Source organism: Pleurodeles waltl, chromosome 3_1 (genome assembly GCF_031143425.1).
Source record: "Pleurodeles waltl isolate 20211129_DDA chromosome 3_1, aPleWal1.hap1.20221129, whole genome shotgun sequence".
Lineage (NCBI taxonomy): Eukaryota > Metazoa > Chordata > Amphibia > Caudata > Salamandridae > Pleurodeles > Pleurodeles waltl.
Genome location: NC_090440.1, coordinates 938,813,006 through 938,829,372, shown reverse-complemented (window position 1 = coordinate 938,829,372; position 16,367 = coordinate 938,813,006). Strand labels below are relative to the sequence as shown.

Below are 16,367 nucleotides of genomic sequence, written 5' to 3'. Positions count from 1 at the left end.
GGGTCGCAAAGACCCACCTCATCAATATTCATGAGGTGGGTCGCATTTTGCGACCCCATAGCGAGTCCCTACACTCACAGGGATGGTGGCCTGCTGTAGTCAGCAGACCTCCATGTCTGTGACTGCTTTTTAAATAAAGCAGTTTTTTTTTTATTTTGCAGCCCGTTTTCCTTAAAGGAAAACGAGTTGCAAAATGAAAAAAATACCGAAACCATTTGGTTTCGTTTTTTCCAGAGTAGGCAGTGGTCCATAGGACCACTGCCGGCTCTGAAAAAATATTTTTGTCGACATTCACAAAGGGGAAGGGGTCCCCTGGGGTCCCCTTCCCTTTTGCGAATGAGTTACCACCAGTGTGACACTGGTGGTAACTGCGAGTTGCTTTGCGACCGCATTCGCGGTCACAAAGCAACTCTGAATTGCGATGCGAGTCGCAGATAGGAAGGGAACACCCCTTCCTATTTGCGAGTCGCATTCCCAAATTGCGAGTCGGTGCCAACTTGCAATTTGGGAATGAGCATCGCGTGAGGCCGTTTGCATGGCGCAAACTGCGACATGCAAACGGCTTGCTACATCTGGCCCTTAATCTCTGATTTACACAAAGAGTAGAGGGGATTGCTTTCCCAAAGATCATCGGCTTCCAATCGCCATTTGCATTCAACCAAAAATTGGGAATAAGTGCACTTCGATTTCAACTCACTAATTTCTTGCCACAGGACTGCCTCCAGATGGCCGTCTGAGGCCTGACGCAGTTTATGACACAACTTCAAGAAAGCACCACCGTCAAATGCCACCAAATCCGGAAGCCCAAACTCCAACCGTACCTGCGCCGGTGAAGCCAGGTGCGGAACATGAAAAACTCTCTCATAGATTTTATTAACCAACCTATTTTGTAGGCAAGAGCCTTTGCCCAACAGAATTTCTTGACCATAGGCCAAAGAAGAGGTGATCTTTGCTCTCATAAATATCATTAGGGGAAGGAGGGTCGGCCCCTTTAAAACTTTAGCTAATTTGGAAAAGGCCACCTGCAAAGCCACAGCTTTAAGTTCAATTTCCTTCTTATGTTTAACAAAACTGCCCCTCAGAGGAATATGCATGGTATGGTAGCATCCCATTACAGAAAATACATCTTCAATTAAAATCACCATTACAATTGCACAGACATACAGTTTCACTGATATAAGTATACAATGCACAAATGATAATGTGTGGAATTGTCATCACCTAGTGTATTGATTTGGTCTGATTATTTTATAATATTTGTTTCCACCACACTTAAGAATTACTAAAAAATGTGCTTCATTTGGTGTTTTCTAATCCTGAAATATCTGCACAGTTCATTTACACACATTTAAATGATGTGTGCTAGAAAAAAATAACATCGTACAGCCTTCCTCAAGCACTCCTCGGTGCCAGCATGGTTGTCACATAAATCCTCTCACTTTGAAGTCCGAGAAAGAAAAGTAAACACCAATCTCCTTGGAAGACAGAATCTGACATTCAACCTCTGTCTTTGAATGCACAACAAATGTGACAAGATAAGAACAAGATTTAAAGGTCTGTTTACAGAAATTGACCACTGGTGGACCCATTTAATAAATAGGTTTTGGGCAAGGGAAGGGACGAACTCAAGCTAGACAGCCAAACACAAATAGAGATGACAAATAGAAAGCAAGAAATGTGAGTTGTAAAACACAAACCCAATGGTAAACAACAGGCAGAATGCATTTCAAGGGAAGCTTACCGAATGTCCTTAAGATATGGTTAGCAAACCAAACAGCTGAGCTGTGTGGGTCTTTGATCTAAGAATAGGACTTTTAAACCTTTCCGTAGCAGGACCTTGGCCCTTCACCATTATCTTGCTGAAACTAAACATTGCCCAATTAAGGAAAATATATATGCAGGGACTCCATTCTTGAGCAACAAGGAACAAGCAAGGAGGAAGAAATTGCCTGATGGCACCAGTCTCAATTTGAAATACTAACTGCAGTGTGTTGCTAATTACCCACGTGTTTCCTTCAGTCAAGCTAACAAAGGTATTCTGTCTGCAGTCTCAAGAAAATCGAACAATGACCCATTCAAGAAAAGCTTTACAGATCCAAAGGTAAACAGTTAGTGCCAAAACCAGGCTTGGAAGGCAGAAGATTGGTTGTGCCTAAATAGTTCAGATACTAAAATATTTGCAGTGGACAAGTAGCTAGTGACAAGTCTCAGGACAATTAAGCCTTTGACGTTTAAATCATTCTACATACACTTCAAACTTAGAATGGATGAAGTGTTTTGAGTGTTACACTTAACATCAGATCACACAAGTCACTACTTACTTCAAGAAAGGGCAGACATCTTCTGGAGAGATAGTCTATACTTATAGCACAAATGCGAAACATGCTCAATCAATCATGAGGACAGGCAGTCAACTGCAACTCCACCAATCCAGCACAAAGGCAACACACTTTGGCAAGGCCAAAAGGTCTCAATTTTTAGACATACAAAGGATTAGAAACATGTCTGTTGACTCGTTGTTACATATTATGCATATATTGTGGAATATGTGTGTTCACCACTGCATATAGGACCTTATTAAAGCCATTATGAAGTTGAGCAGGAGCGACCATGTAATGAAATGTAATGAAACTTCCACCGTGCCCTCAATTCCTATCTTTATGGCATGTAGATTTTGACAGGCGACAAAGTGCCAGCTGCATAAATTAAACTCTACCGTCTCCAATCACGAAATATACTAACTAGAGGATATTTTGTTAAACTCAAATGTAGAAATCAAATAATTCCTAAAATCTGTCCTTTACATGGCAATTAACTGTATTGTAAACAGTCTGCACCGATTTAGGATATAAAGGGCCGGTGTTTAAATGGGATAAAATAACGGCTGCCCTTAAGAATTGCAAACCTTTTGGGATGTGGCCAATGAAGAGCACAAAAACACAAATAAAGAAACGACCCACACCTGACAGAGCGCTCCCTTTTGCAACACCTCTGAAAAAATGAGCCGTGGTTGAAAAATGTTCTAATGATCCTTGGAATAGAGAGACTGCAAGTGAATGCTACAAGGCGTAACATTGAGTAACTAACGATATCTCGACCAGGTCGCACCCTCAACCAGGTACATTACCATAAATTATCTGATGCGAGACGTACGCCACGCATTGGTCTTTGTGAGTAACCACTCCGAGACGTACGCCACGCATTGGTCTTTGTGAGTAACCACTCCACAGACAGGACTGCAGCAGCAGGGCCAGCTTCCTCACCAACCTGAAATATGCTGTACTGGAGGAATGATCTGGAGGGACCAGGTCATCATATTAAAAACAGTGTAAGATGCTGTTCAGTACCAGTGTTTCACACTGGGGTTTAATTAAACGCTTATTTGTTTTCCAGATTGGACCCTTCAAGCATCCCTTGAACTCATATTTCATGGAATAAACATAAAATAAGGTCACACCCTTTAAATTATGGTCATTTTAAATTACAACAGCCCCTCTAGAAAGGAATTCGGAGCAGAATTATTGCACCTGTTTTTTTTTTGTTTTTTCTTAAAAAGGAAGGCATACAATTAGGCACTTCCTTTGCTCCTACCTAAAGATCAATTCCACCCCCGGTCGTTGCTCATAAAGGGAAGCTCAGGTACAGGCATCAATCAATGAGCATCCTAGCAGGGAGACTTTCACCAACGCCTGAAGCAAAACCCATCTTTTTGTTTAGCAATATCTGCAGTGTGTATTCTGGGAAGGGCTCTAGCATCCAGCTCTAATGTGAAGTATAATAAAGTACCCCAAAAAAATGAACCAGTGTTCATTAACTGATAAACTTGTAATTCAAGGTGATGGTTTTACTTCCTACTAAGGGCAGGAAACTGGCTCTTTGCACTGCACTTTTAATAAAGTACATTAAACATAATTTTCCAATGAACTCACAGCAGCCTTTCTCGCCACTAATTCCTGATTCTAGAAAGCCTGCCTTTTTGTAGGGCACCACAGTTTGAAAAAGAGACGGCAGAAATTCAGTCATCTAAGAAACGTCATTCTTTCAAAGCATGTCTCAATGTTAATTACCTTATTTGACTCGTTTACGCGCCTCTTTCACATTTAGGTAACAGACACACACTATCCTTACACTAAGAGCTACTAAACAAACAAAAATAAATAAAAAGCACAAGCCTAACTCAAAAGGATGAGCTCCTCAAGTCTGGACTCAGGAAATGATTTCTGTCAATCAATATTTTCTGTCTCGAAATAGGGAACCATGACAGGGCCGAACTACTCTTCCTCTCATCCTGGGCTACAGGAGGCCTTGTTCCTTATCTGTTTGACCACTTCTTTCCTTTTAGATTTGCTATTCTCGGCCCACACAGTCCGCCCTCACCTCACTGTCCGCAATCTCTGTCCTGTTAGAAATGGGGTCTTTGGTTGACAGTCAGGTTACCCCCTGATCAAGCAAGGACCCTCATTCTAATCAGGGTAAAAGAGAATCATCCTCAGCTAACCCCTGCTTACCCCCTTGGTAGCTTGGCAGACCAGTAGGATTAACTTCAGAGTGCTAGGTGTGAAGTATTTGTACCAACACACACAGTAACTTAATGAAAACACTACACTAGGTAATATTTCTCTGAACAAAACAAGACCAAAACGACAAAAATCCGACATACACAAGTCAAGTTATGAATTTTTAAAGATTAAACTCAAAAATAGCGCTTAGAAACACCAAATGCTTCGATGAGGTTTTAACACGGCATCGTGACGGAGTCATTCCCAACAAGCTGACACCAGCGGCGCCAAGTACAGTACCTTTGGTGAAGAGTGCAAACAAGTCGATGCGCGAATTCGGGGAATGCAGCGTCTGTGCGAAAACGTTGAATCCGCGCACTTCGAGCAGTGTCGGTCAAGATGTGGTGCAGCAACTTCCACGGAGTCGTGGACTTTAGCGGGGCTGCAGCGGCATCGGGCCTGCGAAGGTCGTCACGTTCCTGCGAAGATCACGGAGTCGGTTGCAGGCGGCATCACCGGATTCAGCAGAGGCGTCAGTCCAAAGTCATCCGAAGTCGATTTCCTTGAATTTCCACCAGCTTTCCTTCCAAGGGCCCAGGGACTGGATAGGGCACCACTTGTCAGAGCTGGAGTCTCTCCAGAGACTCCAGGTGCTGGCAGAAAGAAGTCTTTGCTGTCCCTGAGACTTCAAACAACAGGAGGCAAGCTCTAAATCAAGCCCTTGGAGATTTCTTCACAAGATGGAAGGCACACAAAGTCCAGTCTTTGCCCTCTTACTCTGGCAGAAGCAGCAACTGCAGGATAGCTCCACAAAGCGCAGTCACAGGCAGGGCAGCGCTTCTTCCTCAGCTCTTCAGCTCTTCTCCAGGCAGAGGTTCCTCTTGTTTCCAGAAGTGTTCTAAAGTCTGTGGCTTTGGGTGCCCTTCTTATACCCAATTTCTCCTTTGAAGTAGGCCTACTTCAAAGTAAAGTCTCCTTTGAATGTGAAATCCTGCCTTGCCCAGGCCAGGCCCCAGACAGTCACCAGAGGGTCGGAGACTGCATTGTGTGAGGACAGGCACAGCCCTTTCAGGCGTAAGTGACCACTCCTCCCCTCCCTCCTAGCACAAATGGCTCATCAGGAAATGCAGACTACACCCCAACTCCTTTTGTGTCACTGTCTAATGTGAGGTGCAACCAGCCCAACTGGGGGATTCCCAGGGCAGCGGAAAACCGGCGGGAGACCGCCGGTTTTCCTGTTCTGACCGCGGCCAAACCGCTGCGGTCAGAATGCCCTGCGGGGCACAGCCAGCCTGTTGGCGGTGCTCCCGCCAACCCTGGCCCCGGCGGTCCTTGACCGCCGGGGTCGGAATGACCCCCAAAGTCTTAAAATCAACTTTACTAAAAGATGTATTTCTAAATTGTGAGCTCAGAGACCCCGAACTCCACATGTCCATCCGCTCCCAAAGGGAATTTACACTTTAATCAGATTTAATGGTAGTCCCCATGTTAACCTATGAGAGGGACAGGCCTTGCAAACAGTGAAAAACAAATTTAGCAATATTTCACTGTCAGGACATATAAAACACATTACTATATGACCTACCTTAACCATCCACTGCACCCTGTCCTTCGGGCTACCTAGGGCCTACCTCAGGGGTGTATGACATGTAAGAAAAGGGAAGGTTTAGGCCTGGCAAGTGGGTACACTTGCCAAGTCGAATTTACAGTTAAAACTGCACACACAGAAACTGCAGTGGCAGGTCTGAGACATGATTACAGAGCTACTTATGTGGGTGGCACAACCAGTGCGCAGGCCCACTAGTAGCATTTGATTTACAGGCCCTGGCACCTCTAGTGCACTTTACTAGGGACTTATTAGTAAATCAAATATGCCAATCATGGATAAACCAACCAACAATACAATTTACACAGAAAGCATATGCACTTCAGCACTTGATAGCAGTGGTAAACTGCTCAGGGTTCAAAAGCCAACAGCAACAGGTCAGAACAAATAGAAGGCAGGAGGTAAAAAGATTGGGGATGACCCTGCATAAGCAAAAAAGTCCACCATGTCCCATCCTCAAAATTCCTGCCCTCAGAGACTGTTTCTCTCAAGCTCTTCCTTAAAAACCTGGTGCAGGCAGACGCCGTCTCAAAAAAGCATGAGTTGTTTAGGGTTGGCCTGCTACAGCACCATTTTGCAGGTTTGGCCAAAAAGGGAATTGTATTTGTTGCTGAGCCCCAACTTTGGCAGATGCTGGTGATGCTGTGACACAGGGAAATTCCCAGTCAAAATCCTAGAAAAGTCCTGGTTTGAGGGTACCAAAATTTACAGGATTTTGTGTATAGATGTGGTCCTGAACTGACATGTTGAATACATTAGATAGGTTCTGAGAACTCCACCGCACCCACCCAAAGATTTTTGAAACGAGTTGCAAAACAGTTGGTGAACTTAAAGCTAACAAATTTGGAGAGTTTGCAAAGGTAATGGGGGTCTGTAACTTGGAGAAATTGTAAGTGGGCAACAATTCTAAAAGCAGCAACACAGAGAAGAGGAAAGCATGTGGCGTAATGGCCAGAGCTGCTGGCTTTTGATATGAGGGACAGGGTTTGAGTCTTGGTGTCTACTCAAACTGTCCTATTCTGGGAGAACCACTCAATTTGCCTGTGCCTAATGTAACCAAATAGTTTAACTGGCGCTACAAGCAACTGCAAAAAAATAAAACGTTGATGGCAGTGGAAAGCAGCACCAAAGTGAAAGAAAACACTGCTGTTGCAGGCTGGATAGAACTTTCACGATATCAAAGTTGTAAAGCACACGCACTCTTGGAAGAGTGCTTAGTGCTGGTAAACAGGGGATGAAAGTTGTAAAACACATGCACTCTCAGCACCAGCAAGAAACAGAAGAAAGAATTAGTCTCAAAAGGGTAAAGATACCTTACTTGGTCCCTACTCCTTGGAAGCAAAAGGAGGGACAAAGAGGAAGAATTGACCAATAGCAAGCAAGGGTTTTTAATGGACACTGAAAAAAATGAAAATCAGTTAAGCCCACAAAGCAGTAGATACGTATATACTAAAGTATATACAAGAGGTCTTGAAAGCTCGATCTAAAACAAGCACACAGTGACTGTTCTCAGACAGCACAGTGTTTCATGATACAGCCCCATGTGCTTGGCTCTGCACTAAGCCAGTGCAAGTTGCTCATGAGAAGAAACCTGGCCCATATCATGATGTTCCTTTCTGCACTGCACTATTACAGAAGTTGTCTGCACGCTTTTTGCCACTTACAATACATAGATTAACTCAAAATATCTCTGAGTTAATGTGTTCTTTCCTGACAGCAGAGCACTTAAACAGAGAATAGTAGTTGCCTGTTTGTGTTTCCAAGCTCCACTGTCAGAAAAACATGTATTATCTCTGTGATATTTTGAATGAATTGTATGCGCTGAAGTTGCCAAAAGAAGTGCACAGATGACTCCTGTGGTGATGCAGCACAGACAATTACATCATTATACACCATTTTCTTCAATCCCCCATTGCAGCCGTGTATCAAAACCCCATAATAATGAAATAAATGTGTCTTGAAATTTCAGTGACCAGTTTTCATGTATAAAATGTACTTCTTTATGAAAATCAACTGTTTGAGAGAAGTCTGTCACATAAATCATTTTATCAATGAATGAGAAATTGAACAGGGGTGACTCCTCTGTTAGGGCGGAGGAGCGTCGCCCTCCCGCCAGCAGTGGCAGCTGGAAAACCTTTACAAGACAATGATAATAAACTGCGTTTATCATCATTTTCTCATTTACACATGTGCAGTAGGCATTCTCCAGCCCAGTAACACAGTTTCAGGGCTGAAGAGAGCCTGCACAGGCTCCCTGTCTGCCTGGAAGTGCCCTGGCTGGGTGCTCCCAGCCAATCCTGACGTTGCTCTGAGCAGCGTCAGGACTGGCCGCAGAGCAGACTGCGAGCCTGTGCCTGCAGTGACAAAGCAGAGGAGATGGAGGAGTGGAGTGGTGTGGCGACATGCAGGTAAGTGGATTTTTTAAAATTGATTTAATGTTTATTCCCCCTGGCCCCTTTTCATGTCACCTCACCCCTTCCGTGCCCAGCGAGCCGCAACTGATATTGAATGAGGCAAATTGGTCTGCATTAGAAGTGCATCAATGCATGACATTCGTGTTTTAATTTCCCTGTCATCACAGTATTTTTGGACATGTGTCCTCACACTACTGTCCGAGATGTTTTGGACTTTCTCGTTAGGTGGAGTTCTTTTTAGTGTAAGGTCTCCGTGTAAACATGTTTTTTAACAATTGACAGAACAAAATTGGAAACTTTAATACTCACATCTTGTATTCGACATCATATAGAGTCCCAGGTGGATGTCTGTTTCCTTCTTCCCATTTCCAGATGCATTCAAAGTTTTTGGAATGAAACGTTATATTATAGTCTCTGAAATTCGAACAGGCAGCATACACAGGCACTATAAGAAAAGGATGGCTACAGTTAAAACCAGTAATAAGTTCATCAAAAAACAGCTACACGGTAACGAGGGTTACCTCGACCATAGGAACTAAACATTTTGTTTTTTCATAAGCAGACTTTTGCTGAAAACAGTTGAAATCTTTGAGTGAAGTTCAGGGGGGGAAACAAATTGGAATCAGCACGGAAACACTAATTTCTGCTTGTTATTCTCCCAAACCGTGTAATCACTGTTATTTATCTCTGCTTCCACAGAAATACCGGGGCTCCCAGTGGCCGGTCAGGCCAGCGGGAACATTGTAATACAACAAGGGGGAGGGGACACGTCACTGGCATTAAGGCAGCGTGCTCCCTGCGAGTTTGACAGTCAGCTCGTCCAACCGCCAAACTCATAATAAGGCCCTAGGTCTAAAAAAACAGAAGGAGTCTGTCTCCCCCAAAGGGTCTGCTCTAGTCAACGGGCAAAGAGGGTCTGAAACACGGACTACTAAACAACACTTTAATCAACTTCAGAACCTTCCAGTGGCTGACATCACACCCCAGGAAATTTCCACTAACAAGACACCATTGTTAATTATATCCAATTAGCTTTTATCCTCTTCTGAGCAAATCAGCTCGACCTTGGATTACATCCATGCTCTGGAAGGGGAGTCTGTTCTTACAGCTCCTCACTACTGATTCACGTCCTTGGCAACCCAGCTTATGATTCTATATCTATCACCTGCAAAGGACCGAAAAAGAATGCACAAAGAATGCAAGTTTCATGTTGATAATAGACACAGGAATCGTGTAGACATTAACAGCAGCCTCAACAGTGGAAAAGAAATGCAAAATTTAGTAATACACTTACAAATGCAATATCATTCATTAAAATACTAATGTATAAATGCATTTAGCATTACATAAAGGCAGTTTACATAATATATTCTGAAGAAATGAACACTATTGCAGCAGAATTGAAAAATGGGACAGCAGCCAGTACACAGCATATGCACAATGACATGCTATTAATCCCTATGAAGTGGGCAGCACTCCTGTGGGAGTCACCTCCATCATAAACAGCAGAACTGAAGAACTAATAAGCACTGAACAACAAGGAGTCAAACTGAGCACATGAACCTAAGTAACTTTCGCTGTCCACCTGTATAAAGAGGAGCATAAAGGAAATGTAAGACCTGAATAGTTCATAACTGGTTAAGCTCTGTGGTAGGTGCAAAGGCCAATGTCATCCTCAAGCACATGAAGTAGAGGCATGCCCCTGCTCTGTTTGGTCAGAATGGAATTATTAGCTGTAACATCCCTCAGGGAGAGGTAAAAAGGGTAATGTGAGTCTTGCGGGTGTGTAGCCTCTCTGAGAAGTCATGAAGATCAGTCTTGTATTTGTCCTTAGTGACATTGGTATGGATATGTTTGTACAGGACGTTTGAGAGATGTTGCATGAAAGACAAATACTTATTAAAGGTAAGTTTAATTGCTATTGTTAAAACTAGTGTAATGTCATAAAAGGAACTGATTAACATGTTAATCAACATTTTTGAGATGGAATAAAACTCAAGATGAAAGGTTCCTAAGGATGAAAACTTAAATGTTAGGCTTTTTCTTGGGTCCCAATGTAGCCGAGGGTAACTTCCCTTAATTGTAATTAGCAATACCAGGAGAAGGAAAACACACAGATAGGAAAGATGGAGGAAGAGACAGACGGCAAAGCTGTCACAAAGGGAGAAAACTTGCGCCTGCCTAAGAGAGATAAAACAGGGAGGAAGTGGCTGGTAGTGGATTAAAGAGGCATAATGTGGATTTAAGACTACACTGCCTTGGTATTCTACGCAGCAACATTTACGTCCACTGGTCCTGTGCTCCTGAGCAAACATTGAGACACTGGCACTTTTTCTTGTGCAAATTAACCAATTAATGTATCTGTTTATGTATACAAATGTATATGTATTTCTACAATACGAACCTAGCCAAAAGGCAGTGTAGCACTGTACAGGGTCAAAGATGAGGACAAAGTCAACAAAAGAAAGGAGAGGAAGGTTGTTTGTGGGCTCTTAAAGTTCTTTAAAGAGGTGCATCGAATTGTAATAGTTGAATGCATCTTGGTGGTCCGGGGCCACAGGATGGTGAAGTCTTCCCCTTTTGCACTTGACTTCAACAGAGTAGCAAGGTTGAGCAGCCAATGCTTACTCAAGGATAATGAAGCATGCTAATAAAGGGGACCCCCTGATTGGTAGCCTAACATCACAGAATTTGACCAGTACCTATAATCACTTAGAAGATTGCAAAGGTTGGATAATATTCATTACACTTCTTTGTGTTTCAATTTTTCTCTGCATTCATATTTTGGAGATACAAATTTTGGCCAGCATGCTGCAATGATAAAATTGATGGGTGAAACTAGTTGTGGGCAGTGGCGCCTGGTGACATTTCAAAGTGGTGGGGTCTAAACATTGGGGCTGAGTGTTACGTAGCGAGTGAAGCGAGTGAGCCAGACTGACATAAGGAGCGTTCGGGTGAGGTCCTCTCCATGAAACATATTTGAAATAAAAGAGTGGAAAATGGTGCGTTTTAAAGAAAACCAATGGAAAATTAGAAAATTTCACAAACTACCCAAAGGGCAATAAATAAAGAACAGTACAAAATGTTGCTTGCATGATTAAATGTTTGCACACCCCTAATCTCTCTGTGGAACTAATAGGTTAATTTATAGGTCAGTGTCTGCAAGACCTATTATTAACAAGTCCTTGAAAAGTAAAGTCTGGGCTCCACTCAGAAGAAATCGTCCCTCTCACCTTATACTGTTGATTTTGGTGTCATCATTCTGCCACCATTGACTGCTTGCATTGCAATATATAATTAACTATTTTACATCTCAAAGTACAGTAATTAATAACACTTTCTCACATATCTGCATTGTAGAGGTGGACAAGCCACTTAAAGCTCAATCCAGATGAAAGGCTCTGGCTCATTTTAAGGTCCCATTGAACCCTGAGGCCGAAATGAGTCAAGATTTCATGTGGCTTCTGCCTGCCACTCTTGGTCTATCATCATGCACAGTGTTAAAAACAAAGCATTAACATTTGAGGTAAAAAGAAAAGGCATAGATACCTATCAGTGGCTGATTTGTTCAAAGTGGAAACAGAAAACCTGGGATTAATCCCGGCTTCCCCATTTAACCTTAATCTTAGGCAAATGTTTTGTTTCACCAATACCCTATTGTTCTTCATTACCTCTCAAAAAACTGTTAATTTCTTAGCTCGTACAGAAAGTACGTTTTTTTCAAATGCTTTACTCACAACTTGTCTGTGCTTTCCCTGACTGTCTTCCAGATTGTTCTTTACATTACCCTCTGTGTCTTTCCTACAGACTTCATTTATGTTTCCTTCCGTTGCTTTATTGTATGCATGATTATCCATGTTTGTTTCTGTTCAAAGCCAATAGGGCTAGATTTATTGAGCCAAGATAAGCAAGTACAAGCATGCACAAAAAACAGTGTTAGTACATTAAAGACAGACCTATTTGCTTTGTTATGAGTACAGTAAAGACTAGATGAAGATGACATAGTATTCCACTTGATTAGCATTAGCTGATGAATGTCCAACCATCACTTCTTAAGCAATTGCCTAAGTGAAATCAGCTCTCCAAACTCTTTGATATTTTACTCATGTTGCAGTTTATGAAGCTGCTCTGGGTCACAATATGCTCTGGGGCATCTGTCTACACAATTAATTCTAGAGAGAAGTCAGGAGCCTTGAGCTGTGCACATGGCCTACTTCTGGGTGTCAATAAAATAAAGCCAAACTCCTCATTTTCAGCAGGCCAGTTTTACTTTTTTTTAATGTGTATTCTTTTCTTTCAGCTGTCTTAATTCTTTAGTGACCCCCCACCTGGCACCTTGTAAATGTGTACATGTAGCTGCTGATGGCCCAGAATAAACTGTTTTAAAGGGTGCCTCGGCACTACGCTCCAAGCCCACAAGGATGTGTTCACTCGATATGGATAGCAGCAGGAGAAGAACATCTGCATTACACTCTCATCCAACCTGACATGTGCACTTCAATTCAAGGCGCCTTCCCTCCTCAACTTGCTGACTGCAGTCCATAAAGCCAACCCCCATCCTCACTGAAGGCCTTTCCTCGGTGCCTGAAAAATGTGCACAGAGGTGGCACAGGCCAAATAAATATTTTTTTTTTTTAAATCCTCAGTATAAAATTATTACTGGGCAGCAGATAAGGTGGCAACACTCCTTTGCCCCATTGGAGCAGCCACCCATGCTTGACTTGTGGTGCTTTAAACAACTGCCCACATGAGAAGTTCCAAGAAGCCAATTGTCAGTGTTGTGGGTAAAATCCGAGGAACGTTCACTCATCTGTTTAGAAAGGGCTTTATCCCTGATGGTTCTGGAAAATGGGGTATTCACCAAAAGCTTTGATGCCACAATGGCCACTGAACACAATACATTTTAGGCTGCTTCTTGTTGGTGTCCGATGAGGTGACCAGGGTCCTGTCCTTGATGCCATTCAACTGGAGTCCTCATTCCAGTAGCCACTGAACTACTTGTTGGGAGTGGTGGCTGCTCATGGTGCCATGGTGCCAGTTCCCTCTGATTGTCCCCTAAGGTGGTCCTTCTTGTGAGTAGGTTGTATCTTCAAATCCAAGGAATGTGGCCATAATTTTCTAGTGATTGGGCACCCACAAAACCAGGGGGTACACACAACAGGCACATGTGTAGCCAAGAGTAGCTTGTAGACTACTCATGCATTGAGATGCTGGTTAAAGGTTCAAGCAACGACATCTCTTCAATCTCTTGTGCTGGAATAATTCCAGTGGTTCTGGAATCAGGAAAACCACCTCTAGCAATTCAGATTTATCCCTAGATAATGTGGTAAGGTATGATTTTCCCTAAAGTCTTTGAGGCCCCAGAGTTGGTCTCTGGTGTTGAGGAGCCTCCCAACGTGTACTTCATTTGCAATGATGACTACTATCTTTTAGAATACATCAGTACCACTCAGTGAGTACTAGTCTTTTTATTTGTACCCATATGGGGTGGAAGGCCTGCAAACTATCTCCTAAAGTCTGTGCAGTTCTCATTAAATAAATTAAATAGTCCCATATTTGCAACATGAATGGACTTGAACTGCACCTGTATGTTGAAATGAATATGGATGCCCATGTGCCTAGGATAATGAATGGTGGAGTTGATTGGCATCCGTGACCATGTCCTTTAATCTGGTGGAATGCTTAGTGTAAGGCTGACCAGGGTCCATCTCAGAGCTACAAGCCGGCAGCACTACAGCAAAATATAATTTCAAAAATATCTTGAGACACAGTATTGTGTCAAAAATATTGTGATGTCAAAAAAACAGTGAGATAGCACTGGGAAGTTAAGAAATTCATTTTTTGTCTGGTGTATCTTTAAAAAAAAAAAATTGTAGCAAGTACATACTGGCATTGTTTAAGTATTTAGTTTAGTTTTATTTGTTTTTGTGTTACAAGCTCTTACTATTTTAATGTTAAGTATGTTTAATTATTTTTAGTGAGGCTTGTATTATTTGATTGGGCAATACATTTTAAGTTTTTTTTAAATGTTATGTACATTTTTGATTGGCAGGTTGTTGGGTTTGTAGATGAATGAAGTGGGGAGTTATTAGTGTCTTTCTTTTTTTAATGAATTATTTTGTATTTTTTTTGTTATTCAGAACATTTGTATTTTTTATTTGTTAATTGGTTAATTAGATAATTGATTGTGTCAAATGTTTGTTTTTAATACTTTTGATATATCATGCTTAATGTTTTTGAATAATAATTACTTGTATATTGTGATTTTTTTAAACATTGTGTATAGCTATTTTTTCTGTTATTAATTCATTTATTTTTGTGAATGTTAGGATTTTAGAGTACTAGGATGGGACGTGCTTAAAATCTGTTTCTAATAATATTAATTGATATATTTTTGTATTATTATGTCACCTATACATTTAAGTGTTCGTTTTGTGTTTTTAAATTTTAGTAATGTGTATACATTTTACAATGTTAAAACAAATTATATGCTTATGGAAATATATTTTATGTGTATTTACTTTATACATGTGTAATTTAATTATATTAATGTAAGCTAGAGAAAATATAATCTGAGCTTTATAAATTTTAACATTTTTCCATACTGTTCCTTACACTTGTGTGGTAATAGTAAGTTTGACCTTTCTAAAAGTCAGAACTTCCCCCACTGTTGCATACCGTAGAGTGGGAATAGTAAATATGACCTTTTCAAAGTCCAACACTTTTCCTGCTGTTGGTCAGGTTGGAGTGGAGAATCTGACCACTTTAATTCTAATTTGATTATCTAATTTTTAAAACATTGTTTTAGAATATCTTTTTTCGTTTAGTTTTAATAGTTAATTCCATCCAAGTTATTTTTTGAGTTTTTTTTTTAAATAAATCCTAATTTATTTTAATAACGTCCATGTATATTCTTTAATTCCTTTAATATTTGGTGTTTATAATTATAGTTAATCATTAATATTATTGTTTATGTTTAAATAATATTTCTATTTTTAACTGTTATGTTTGTGTTTTGCAATTATTCTAAAATAAATATTTTCATTTTATATTTGTAAGGTAGACATTTTGTATATTTTTACATACAATTTTTTTATATATAATGTTATTTTTTTAGAGTTAATATATGTTTTCAAGTTAATAGTGTATAATATTGAAAATGCAGTATATTTTACAATTTTATGATCTTATTGTCTTCTATAATTTTGTTGTTGACATTTTTGACATGCAAGGTATGTAAAGTCGATATCTGTGTCTTTGATATTTTTTGTGCATTGTTTTGTGGCAGATATTTTTGTCAGCATTATTGTGTCATACAACACCCAACCAAAGCATATTCTCCAGACTCACTCTCTGTACCTTATGTGGGTTTGTGTGAAAGTAGTTCACCTTTTGAAATATTGCACTTCATTTGACAGGGTGAAAGAGTACCTCCTCTTTCCTTCTTCATGTATGCATTTCTTTAAGATGTGGTCTCCCGTATAAAACAAATGGCGATTTTAACTGAGCTATTTCATACAAGTTCTGGAGGAGAAGTATTGATACATGACCTAAACATGAGGGGATCGCACCAAGACCCTCTGACCAGTAATTTGTTTAATGTTTGACGTTTCATCCAAGGAGGAGATGAACCCCAGTATTGCTGAAATGACAACACAAATAGGTGGAAAAAAAACACTGAAGGTTGCTACTGTCCTCCACAGGTTATGACTATGATCGTAGAATACTGCAGAGCCACGTCTGTTGCTGATCTGAGCAGAAGGAAATACCTATATGCCTTTGGAAGACTGCAACTACCAGGATAAGCCACAATCCCTCAGTGAGGAACAAAGCCCAGTTGCATGGATG

At 41.0% G+C, this 16,367-nt stretch overlaps 1 protein-coding gene across 1 annotated transcript in view; it reads right to left on the bottom strand.

Annotated features, from left to right (window-relative positions):
- The window catches only part of IL22RA1 (interleukin 22 receptor subunit alpha 1), a 143,576-nt gene that overhangs the window by 106,000 nt on the left and 21,209 nt on the right, over positions 1–16,367 (bottom strand). Inside the window, exon 2 of the mRNA XM_069223953.1 lies at positions 8,829–8,964. Within this exon, the coding sequence (XP_069080054.1) occupies positions 8,829–8,964 (136 nt within the window). The remainder of the gene's footprint in view (positions 1–8,828; positions 8,965–16,367) is intronic.